The sequence below is a fragment of the Lemur catta genome, chromosome 10, assembly GCF_020740605.2.
Source record: "Lemur catta isolate mLemCat1 chromosome 10, mLemCat1.pri, whole genome shotgun sequence".
NCBI classification, from domain to species: Eukaryota; Metazoa; Chordata; class Mammalia; order Primates; family Lemuridae; genus Lemur; species Lemur catta.
Genome location: NC_059137.1, coordinates 44,806,490 through 44,818,395, shown reverse-complemented (window position 1 = coordinate 44,818,395; position 11,906 = coordinate 44,806,490). Strand labels below are relative to the sequence as shown.

General features: G+C 38.0%; 1 protein-coding gene across 2 annotated transcripts; it reads right to left on the bottom strand.

The window, feature by feature from the left end:
* Positions 1-5,813: 5,813 nt before the first annotated feature.
* IZUMO3 (IZUMO family member 3) lies at positions 5,814-8,772 on the bottom strand. 2 transcript variants are annotated; one of them, XM_045562659.1, is made up of 7 exons: positions 8,538-8,769; positions 8,333-8,407; positions 7,519-7,608; positions 7,289-7,306; positions 6,753-6,833; positions 6,238-6,328; positions 5,815-5,953 (listed from the first exon to the last, which is right to left on the bottom strand). In XM_045562659.1, the coding sequence occupies exons 1-7, from the start codon at positions 8,767-8,769 to the stop codon at positions 5,815-5,817; spliced, it is 726 nt and encodes a 241-aa protein (XP_045418615.1). The 2 variants fall into 2 exon arrangements, with proteins under 2 accessions (XP_045418617.1, XP_045418615.1); XM_045562661.1 differs by lacking the exon at positions 7,289-7,306 and having other exon boundaries at positions 5,814-5,953; positions 8,538-8,772.
* Positions 8,773-11,906: the final 3,134 nt, after the last annotated feature.

Genomic DNA, 11,906 nt, shown 5'->3' with positions numbered 1-11,906 from the left:
TAAAAGATGGTGGACTAGAAGCAGCCCACACACATTGCTGTCAAGGAGAGGATCAAAAGTTGAAAGTAGATGCCCATGTATGGATGGACCTTCTTGGAGACGACATTGTAAATCATCAGAGGAGCAACAGAAGACTCTTAGAGTGAAGGAGAGGGAGACAGGATGGTCCACTTAGCAAGATCAGAAGGTACTTGGGGGAGGCATCCATATGTGGGAAAGGACAGGAAGAAAGATCCCTGGGATTCCATGCTACCCCCCATGGACACTGCAACCCGAGATGTGAGGAGCTCCCCCTCCCCCACCACTGCAGATCTCAGGATTGATCAGAGAGCTGCTTTGACACTGTGCAGTGACTTTGCACTGGAGAGTGGACGTAAAAAGAACCCAGTGGTTTCCATTCCCAGGTCACTGCAACTGACACCATTCTGAGCTCTTGCTTCGAGAGCATCTGGTCTATATAGGGCTTGACTTTGCTGCAACTGCCTCCACAACACCTCTGCTGGGCCAGGGAGGGAATAGGGAGAGCAGATGCTCTTGCATGCTCCATGGCTGGGAGCCCAGCTCCCCTCCTCCCTAAAGAGGATTCAAACAGAATAGGTGCTGTGGACATGACCTAAGTAACTCCTGCACAGGGAGAGAGACCCCGTGACCCAGAGGGCCAGCCCCAACCCCGAAACTTCCAGCTGCCACCTGTCCCCACAGTGCCTGGTTCAGCTCTGCAGCCCTTTCCCAAGGATCCCACCTGCCATCTGGTGGGGCCCGCCTTAGAAATTCAACACACCACCATGGACCTGCTAGCTGTGTATCACCATTGCATCTGGACCCAGGCAAAGCAAACACCTGCAGCCCTGACACCCATGACCACTGCCTAGATAGTCTTGCCCAGATGCCACAGCCACTGCTGTGGGGAGACCTGGACCACTCCAGCCTCTGTGAAGAGGGACTCACCCAACTCTCTGCCTGACCTTCTAGCAGCAGCCTGGGGAACAACCCATAACTCTGCATGAAGATCATCTAGCACTGGCTTGGACTGTGACAATCACAGGGGCATGAGACAACACAGAACAGTTACATTACAAGCTCTTAGTGTATTCATCTGCCCCTCTCCTGCCAAGTCAATCTTCTGGAGTAAAACACAAAAGCGCCATCTAGGGACCTCTCCCTCTTCTCACTAACTAGGAGAGTTCCCAGCAAAGAACAGGTGTACCACAAACTTATCTGAAAAGAAACCTCAAAGGAATTCCAGCAACATGAAAAAATAAGCTTGTTCGACATTCTCAAAGGATCAAAATAGATCCAAAGCAATTGACCCCAACCAAAAGAAATGTAAGAAATGGAATTCAGAATGCGGAAGGAAAATAAGATGAATGGGATTGAAGAAAAAGTTGAAAACCAACAAAAAGAAGCCAAAAAGATATTTTAGTAGATGAATGAAAAAATAAAAATGAAAAAGTTGGTAAAGAGATTCAATGTAATCCTCAATCAATGACATTCTTCACAGAAATAGAAAAAATAATTCTAAAATTTATGTGGTACCACAAAAGGCCCAGAATAGCCAAAGTTATCTTGAGCAAAAAGAAGAAACCTAGAGGAATCACATCGCCTGATTTCAGGTTATACTATACAGCTATAGTAACCAAAACAGTATGGTACTGGAATAAAAACAGATAGATTAATGGAACAGAATATACAAAACAGAAATAAATCCACACATCAATAGTGAACTTTTATTTGATAAAGGTGCCAAGAAAGGACAGTCAGTTCAGTAAATAGTGCTGGGAAAAGTAGATATCCATATGCAGAAAAATGAAACCAGACTCTTAGCTCTCACCGTATACACAAATCAAATCACAATGGATTGAAGACTTAAACCTAAGACTTGAAATTATGAAACTACTAAAAGAAAACATTGAGGGAACACTTCAGGACATTGATCTGGGCAAGGACTCCTTGAGTAATACTCCCAAAGAATAGGCAACCAAAGCAAAACTGCACAAATGAGATAATATCAAGCTAAAAAAAACTTTTGTACAGCAAAGAAACAGTATGCAAGGTATAGAAACAACCCACAGAATGGAAGAAAGTATTTATAAACTACCCATATAACCAGGAATTAATAACTAGAATATATATGTATGCTTGTATCAAACCATCACATGTTTTGTATAAAGATATATAACTGTTGTGTACCCATAATAATTAAAGATAAAACAGAACATCAACAAAAATAAATTAATGGAATAAATTAATGGGACTTTAAATTAAAAAGCTCTGAACAGCAAAGGAAACAATCAACAGAGTTAGACAACCTACAGAATGGGAGAAAATATTTACAAACTATTTAATATTTATCTGAGAAAGGACTAATATCCAGAATCTACAAAGGACTCAAACAAATTAGCAAGAAAAAAATAAAGAACCCTGTCAAAAAGTGAGAACAGAAGTTTTTCAAAAAAATATAGACAAATAGCCAACAAACATGAAAAAAAGTGCTCAGCATCACTAATCATCAGGGAAAAAATGCAAATTAAAACCACAAAAAGACACCACCTCAGCCCTGCCAGAATGGCTGTTGTCAAAAAGTCAAAAAACAGTAGATGCTGTCAGGGATGCAGAGAGAAAGGAACACTTACACACTGTTGGTGAGAGACAAGTTAGTACAACCTCTGCTGAGAACAGTATGGAGATTCCTCAGAGAAATAAATGTAGACTTACCATTTGATCCAGCAATCCCTCTATTGTGTATCTACCCAAAGGGGAAAAAAGCATTTTATCAAAAAGACATTTGAATATTTATTTCTGTAAAATTCACAATTTCAAGGGTATGGAATCAACCTAAGTACCCATCACTTCATAAATGAATAAAGAAAATGCAGCACGCACGCACGCACACACACACACACACACACACACACACACACACACTATGGAGTACTACTCAGCCATAAAAAGGAATGAAATATTGTCATTTGCAACAACTAGGGTGGAACTGAAGATCATTATCCTAAGTGAAGTATCTCAGGAATACAAAAACAGACACCACATGTTCTCACTAAGAAATGGGAGCTAAATGATAGGCAAACACAGGCACAAAGAGATGTAAGGGATGTTGGAAACCAAGAAGGAGGGAGGTTGGGAGGGGAGTGAGGGATAATAACTTACCTATTGGGGTCAATGAACAGTGTTCTGGTAATGAGCACACTAAAAGCCCTGACTTAAGCATTATACAAGGTATCCATGTAATAAAAACATTTGTACCTCCTTAATATTTTGAAATAAAATAAAAACATACAGCAAGCAACAAAATAAAATTAAATAAAAAATAAAGTGTAAAACAAATTTATTAAGTGGCTGAATATAAGTAGCTGATTCTTTATTTTGGTTATATAGGTAATAAAGACCTGAGAGTAGAAATAGATAGGTGGGTAGATATATGTAGATAGCTAAAACAATACCTTAAATATTCAATTGACAAAAGATAGATTTAGAAAAAATATTTACATCTGAAAAACTTGAGTTAATGTCTATGCTGTGGAAGGAAGACTTTTAAATTGACAAAAAAAACCGTCAAATTAAAATTACCAGAGTATACAAATAGGCAACTCACTGTTCAGCCAATTCTGATGGCATTGAATCATTTGAAAAGGTGCTGCTGACTCACTAGTAGATAAAAGTAAATTAATTGTCATATTTGTTAGACTGAAAAACTTAAAAGAGCTGTATAACCTATTACTGGTAGGAATGTGGCAAATATGGATGATTCGTTATTACTGCTATACATGCAGATTATTACAATATTTTGGTCACGTTCATCACATGTCAAAATACATATAACTTTCATTTCTAATATCCTGATTCCATAACACTATCTCTTACAAATACTAACAAAAGTTCAGTAAGTAGGGATATATGTACACAGATATTTATTGCAGCATTATTCATAGAGACATGAAAAAGGAAATGAAGAGATTGTCCATCAATAGAGGATTATTGGAATATTTATGCCCCCACACCATGTTGTTGTATACAACTCCCAAAAGAGTAAATTAGTCTTATATCACTTAAGATAATGCCTACAAATTATTTGTATAAAAATCAACATACAGAAAAGGGTTCATAATTTTTTAATTGCAAAAAATTTCATCTGTAAATGTATTTGTGTGTATGTGTGTGTCTATTTACTTATAAGTAGGCTTGGATAAAAGTAATGAAAGATATATCTTAAATTGTTATCCAAGATTTCCTAGAATGGAGTCATAAGACTGGAGTAGCAGAGGAGAGGAAAGTGGCAATAAGCAAAGATGTTAATTGGCATTTCACTATGTGTAAGGATATCAAAATTTTGTGTTATATACCTTAAACATATACAATAAGATCTATATATTAAAAATAAAACTAAAAAAGTTAAAGTCTGTATTAAAACAAAAAACCTTAACACAAAATCTAGTGTGTATGTTATCCTATTTACATAATTATAATGAAAAATAAAACAATATGAAGATAATAATTTAAGACTGTAAATGAAGCTAATATATCTCAATGAGATATCTGGAGAGATGAACCTTAAATCACTGGAGAATGGTAGATGCCCCACAACATTCTTATCTGAGAAATTTTTAACATGAATTTCAAATTTAGCACCTGAGAGCTATCAGTGTGTAGGTCTTCCCCAAGTGCCTTGTTATTCATTAAATATCTCATTAATATAACAACAACATTAAGCAAGCACTCAAGATTTGCAAATTCCTCCTCCCACCACTGAAGAAAAACTCCTGGAACTATTATTCCTTCTTGCTAATCTACAGTATTTGTCTTCTGAAAGATGTTTCCAGAATAAGAGAGAAGAGAATAGGGTGAAAAGGTTGTGAACCTTAGGGCTAACCAGCCCTCAGCTTTATTCCAAGCTTTGCACATACTAGGTATGTAATCAGGAATATGTTAAGACAATAAACCCACATTGATCATTTCTCCATTAATCTATCACAACTACATGCTTAGAGCTATCAGTACCAACCAGATTCTTTGCATGAGCAGAGGTCAGCCACCAGAGGAGTTTCTTATAGCCTAGATTAGTTAGCTGTGTGACCTCGAGTTAGAGATATTTGTTTCCTCATCCCTATAATGAAGGTAATAGCAATATTACTCACAAGGTTGTTGGGAGAACTCAATTAGAAAATAGCTGTAAGACACTAACTGGGGTGCTACATATATTTAAAAGTGTTTAATAGAAACAAGTAAAAGATTAAAAATTTAATATCCAGCTTGGTCTTAGAACATAGATCTAGGGGGAAATGATTGCAGCAAACCTCAGCTACTCAGGGCCAATATTCTGGATTTTTTTTTCACGTGTGTGTGTGTGTGTGTGTGTGTGAGAGAGAGAGAGAGAGAGAGAGAGACATAATGATGAAAATTAAATTCTATATATTATCAAGGAAAATTGTCCACATTTAAACCAATGATAAATATGGAAACAGTAATAAATATAGAAATAAAAAGCAACAATAGAAATGTAAGATTATCCTAATTACAGCCATTAATGAGAATTACTAACAATACATTCTTTATTATCATACAGTATATCATCTTTTAAGTGCATTGCAACATTACAGCATTGGTTACTTTTGGTACAACTCCGGGTAAATCCTTTGCCCTCTCATTGTTTCCATCATCTCAGGATATCAATAAGGCTCTTCACTGGACCAACTCTAAGTTCCATTTCAGTTTTAAAATACTATGATTTTATGACCACAAAAGAGCTTAATCTACCCTGATTCAAAGCCTAGAATGAAAGATCTCCTGTCTGTGTCTACGAATTTATTTTCTGGGTCTAAAATCTCTCTCCTCCTTCTGCTCTGTCATCCCCAATAATTCGTCAAGTTTATTCTTCAAATATTCCTTTAGTGACCTTCGTATTGCCTTCATTTTCCTCCGATGAGTGACACACATATGGAATCTAAAATAGGAAAAGAAATGAATCCCAAGTTCAGTATCAGTAGCCTTATCTTTAAAACAATTATACAGTGTTTTCCCTTTTTCTGGATACTTCTACTCCATTTCCTTATGTTCCAACTATTATCCCATCAAAATTTCATTCATTTCATTCCTGTCAATATCATATCCCAGATTTTGAAATGACTTCTTTCCCTTTTCTTTCATTGGAAGGGGGAGGAAATTTGAGCTCTTATCCAAAAGAATGCTTGACTTAGTTAGTGTTTATCTGGAGGGAAGAAAACTCACAGTAACAAAGCACTTCCCAGTATTGTAGCTGTTGCCAGTAATATCAGAAATAGTGCAATCTTTCGATTCTCAGCCTTCCTTGGATCTTCATCTGGAAGAAAAGGCATGAAAAAAAAGCAATTTTTGGAGAAAAGAAATAGTAACTTGGCACCTTTATCTAGAAGAATCTTTTAGCCTTAAACAGTTTGTCCTGTTCACTCCTTCATCACTGTTCCTTGATTATTCCAATCTTTATTACTGTTAGACCCCTAGCTTCTACAAAACGTTTGTCCTTGCTGACTCTAGCTTAATTTCTCCACCCTTAGTCCAGCGTTTTCATTTCTCAACCCTTCAGTTAGCCATGTGACAAATTCTTTATACTGATCCAAAATTTGTCCAATGCTTTAACTCTTATTTTGTAGCATTATCATGACCTACACAGAAGGTACTCTGCAAATATTTATTGAATAAATCAATGAACAACCCAGTTTTTTGATCCCTGGACCCTTAAACTGCCACACCACAATCTTTGTTACCTCCACAATATTCTCCCTTGAAGCACCTGGTTGTCACGCGGAGACAGGTCCAACAATCAAGGATGGGACCTTCAACCACAACTAATAAAGAGAAGAAAGATAATCAAGAGTGGGGCATGGCCTGTGGGTTCTTTAGTTCACAAATCAAGTATGGATTAGGATCCAAGCATTCCCAGGACTCTTAAGGTTACTTGCTATGAATGCCGCCTTCCCCTAGAAATCAAGTTTCTCAATGGGTCAAAATTTGTAGTTTAAATCAAATGTCTGGGGGAAAAAGTGGGAAAAATGATGCCTCAGTTTTTTATATTGGGGCAATAGGTTGTAAACAATTCTTTAGGAGGCCTCTGAGTACCTCCAAAATCTGTGGGTTTCTGAGCTAGCTTTTGCTATTAGATATTATTGACATTCTTCCTTGTAACCACAGCTCTAGGAATTGGTTTCTCATTGTAACAGGTTGGAGAGATAGGGCCATATAGAGCAAAGGAGATGGGAAAATAGGGGCTGAAACCTCATGGCGTCACATGTACTGTACTCACTGCAGTCTTCAGAACAAGCTAGAAGAGAATCAGAAAGTGCTAATGAGCTTAAAATCAACTTAGAGTTTACCATATTTATACCCCAGAAGTCTTAGTTTTACTCATTAAGTTCCAGCTATTCCTCCACTCATTCTAAATGACTCTATTATGAACCCACATTCCTCCTCTCACCCGTCATTTTATTTTCCTTCACCCAATTTCAGTGTTTTCAGATAGAAACTTTTTATTACCAACTTCAGAGAAGTTCTTTAATAATTCCTTGAGTTTGGATTCCAGAATTTGGCGGACCTCGAGAAGCTTGCCTTGAAGGATAAAGACACCTAAGAAGGGTTGGAAATGATGTCAGGAAATAGGGGTAGCTCTTCCCTTCATGTTGAGGGTTAGGGTCGAGACATGAGAATCCCAGGAGTGGGACAGGACTTTGCCAAAGAGCAACCTGTGGACGTGTCAGTTCACTGAGCAAAAGCTGCTTGACCTTGAAGGGGGACATTCCACCACCGATCAGGGATGTCTGCAAATGGACCCCCCTTAGGCAGAGAAAATGATCAAAGGATGTCAACCCAGCAGCTGAGAGCAGTGTGCTATTTTAAGCCTGAGGCAATGTTCCTATCTCTCTCCTGAGTTCTTGTCTCAGTAAATGAGGAACTAGATAAAGTAGAAAGAAGTACATGGTCTCTTTTGTTCCCATTTAGATTATAGGCTTTACTGCTAACCCTCGAGCTTTTCATGTGTAATCATTGTAATCTATAGCATGCAAAAAGAATAAAAATGGGTGCTAGACTTCAGTCAGTACTACCTGGCTCACGGGAATGCTGGTGGTCCCTTGACTTCTGGACACCCTTTCAGACCTTTTTATGTCTGTATCTTTGTCTCTCCCATCTCTTGCAATGCACACTGCCCAGGGGAACCAATTATATAGGGGGCATTGTGAACCCCTGATACCTTCAGAGTTTAATTCTAGCTGTTTTGCCTTGTTTTCCCCAGGCACATTTTCTCAGACTTGCTTGGGCAATATGAACTTTTAACATTGAAACAGTATCTCACCTTTCCATGTTTCATTGCTCAGTTTATAAAATTCATTCTTCAGCCATGTTCTCAACTTGACAACCTTTTGGACAGCTAGAGAGGAAGGGTAGAGGTACATGTGGGGGAGTAATTATACCTGTGGAGCAAATTATGTGGACCTTGATATTCTCTTCCCTGCCTCCCTTTAACCCCCAAAACTCTCAGGGACCCAAGCTTCCCTCACCCAACACCCGAAGCATCTTGTCACTGTGGGAGACCTTGAAGCTTAAATGGATCATCTCCTTACTCTGCCGTTCAAGCAGGTGAGTTCGGCCAGGGACTTCTGGAGGTATCAGCTTTGACAGCAAGGAACTAACATCCTCTATGAATTTGGGGTCACACTCCAAACAGCCTTTGACTCCATGGAAGGCTACCAGGGACAGAGGCAAGAGCAAGAGTAGCCGCAGGTCACCCATTTCCTGGCCCTTTCCACAACAGTAGGTTGTCATGGCAACTAGTTTACTTAGTTCCTTTTCCTTCAAAAATCCAGGAATGAGTCTTGTCCTGGATAGTCTGACTCTACCTTTCCTTCCGTTTCCATCCCACTTTCAGGCAATCTCATTTCCCTTAGGATTTTCAGCTGTTTTCTGATTCTAATCCTTCATTCCATAGAGAGGGAGCTGCCAGCTGGGGAGCAGACACCTGAGTTCTGAGTGTAGAACACAAAGAGGGAGAGAAGTCTTGAGATCACACGAGCAGAGTTCTGTGCAGGGGGCTGTCTCAGAGAAAGTGTTTCTTTGACTCTATCAGTTATTTGTATCCTTAGCAGGTTCCCACACCCCTCCTGGCCTTTGGAGTAGTATAGCAACAGGGATGGATGGGGGAAGATGTCTCAGAGGACCTTAGAGATTGTTTAATCAAAATTCTACTTCTACAGAGGCAGTAAGAAAAGTCAAGAATATTGAGTTGCTTGGGGGTCCCAATCCCTACTGATAGAAGTATTGTTGAGAATTAGGGTATGAACATTTATCTATAATAATAATTGATAATTTTAATATAATAGTAATTGATAATTTCTCAGAAATTTCAAGCTATGTTTGTCTGTAGAATGATTCCTCCAGCCATGTTTTATAATCTTTTTATAGAATTCTGCTTATAAAGAGACTGGAGGCAGAGACTAAAAACAACAGTTGAGGAATATGCAGTGATGAGTAAGAATCCAGTAATGTGCAGGGTCCTTTAGTAGGTGCATCCTGAAATCCTGATGACGAACTGTGTAACACATAAGAACATAACTACGGTTATCATGGACTGTGCTGTCAGATCACTTACATGGAAGATGGCCAGATATACATGTTCTTCTTTAAGTTTGTGGCTCTCTGAATAAGAATATTCTGTGTACTTTGAATAAATGTGGACTGTTTTGCAGACTTTTAAGAGCACCGGTCACCCCTTTTCTAATACATTGCTTGTATGACTGTGACCTCCTGGAAAGCAGCAGACCTCGGTATCCTAGAGGGTTAGTGGTAGAATTTAGACATAAGATATGAGATAACCATGGAGTAGGAAATTATGAGAGGGATTAAAAGAATTATCATGAATTATATGTCTATGATGTGAAAGGTACTGTACTAAACACTTCAGATGGATTACCTACAAGTCATCACACATAGCAATCCTTTGAGAGATTGTCATCTCCATTTTACAGATAAGAAACTGAGGGTCAGAGATATGAAAGGATCCTGCCTGGCAGAATAATTTAGTAGTATGGACTCAGGATTCAAACTCATGTCTGTCTGATTCCAAACTCTACATGCTTCACTGCCTTTTAACAACCACTTTCAGGGGTAATGCAGAAAATAATCTCTGGAATTTGATACATTAGGAGATAAAGGGACAATACAAATCTTTTGATTTGACTTATGGCTTAAAATTGGCATCTCTTATGTACACATATGAAAGTAACTTTCATCGGATGTTGGGTAGGTAGGAAGGGGGTGGAGGGGATGGGTAAATTCACACCTAATGGGTGTGGTGTGCACTGTCTGGGGGGTGGGCACACTTGTAGCTCTGACTTGGATGGTGCAAAAGCAATATATGTAACCAAAGTGTTTATAGCCCTGTAATATTCTGAAATTAAAAAATCAATTTAAAAAATAAATAAATACAATTGGCACCTCTCTCCTATGATTTTTTTACCCCTTGGTGAGATGATCTAATTCTTAGAGGATCCTCCAAAGGATTTTTACATGCTGAAGTTTTAAGGCAATTGAGTTAATGGGATTAAATTAACTCTAGAAAGCAAAGTTGGAGACTAAGGTGGCTAAGAAACTTGGCAGAGAGTGGACAGGTATGAGGACAAACTGTTCTTCAAGAGAAGACATATGTTATAGATATTAATATTTTCCAGTCAGTGATACATACCTTCACTTGGACAGCTTACAGGGAATCTGCCACCACATTTACTGAATAGTTCAATCTCATACTGTAGCACATTTTTGTGACCCAGACTTAGTGGCTCATCTACCATTTTTATCCTTGCCTCACTGCTCCAGCTTAATTTTCAATCCAGGTTTTTAGGATGAGAGGAAAAAAATAACTTGGCTTTTAGGTAGTCTTGGAAAGACTGGAGAAAGGCAAGTCACTTCCTAATAAGACAGGTAGTACATGTAATTAAAGGGAACATATGAAAGGAATAACAATAAAAGCAATCTCAGTCTCATGGAGTAAACAGTAAACACATGACGCAGTGTGCTAATGGTGAAGGCAGAGGTACACAGAGATTTATTGAAGGACAGAAGAACAGCACTAACCAAGTCTGGAGAGATTTCTTATAGAAAGCCTGGATCCAGGAGACCAGAAACAATAATTAACTAATAAATAGTGATGAGTGAGAATCCATTAGCATTCAGGAACTTTTAGGGGGAGCATTCTGAAAGTACTGATTATGTATAACATATAAGAACATAACCACAATTATCATGAGATAGTCCTTTGAATTTCATAAATGTAAAATATTTGAGCTTTGGGAAAGAAGAGTTCTCTGGAAATTGATTAATAATATAATGGTTATATAAATTATAATGCTTACGTCTGGGAGGCAAAAGGCTAAAAACTCAAGTCCTAGATAGATTATGTTGGTATTTGGTTTATATTGACATGAGGTTATATGATTTACAGTCAGCACAAATCTACAGAATAGTTAGCTATTTATTTGCTTAAAACAGTATTGCAGATACATAGTAGCACATGCATTCATAATTTTATTCCAAACATATATTCACCCGTTTGTGGTTCTTACACAGGCAAGATGTTCATGGGCAGTTGTTTTTGTACTATAACACTAGTGATTAGAGAATCCACTTGTAAGGGATAGAATGAGTTGTTATATAGCATTTGGCCTTTGATATAAATCATGTAATCACTGAGGTATAAAATTTGAAGAACAAGTTTCATAAAGAAGAGCAAGAAGTTTTTATAGAAATATTCCCTCACCTCATGGTAGATCTGATTCCGAGATCCACAAATAAAAATAATGAATCTTTCTAGCTCAAGCTTCTTATACTTCCTCTTCTGATGGATTATTTACCTTTTTGAGCCCTACTGCATTGCT

What these genes read in the sequence shown, in the direction of transcription:
- IZUMO3 (XM_045562659.1), bottom strand. Translation starts at nt 8,769, where the DNA reads ATGGGTGACCTGCGGCTACTCTTGCTCTTGCCTCTGTCCCTGGTAGCC. An exon ending in CAAGATGCTTCGGGTGTTGG is followed by an intron (nt 8,408 to 8,537) that starts GTGAGGGAAGCT and finishes CTTCCTCTCTAG; the next exon opens with CTGTCCAAAAGGTTGTCAAG. An exon ending in GAGCAATGAAACATGGAAAG is followed by an intron (nt 7,609 to 8,332) that starts GTGAGATACTGT and finishes AACCCTTCTTAG; the next exon opens with GTGTCTTTATCCTTCAAGGC.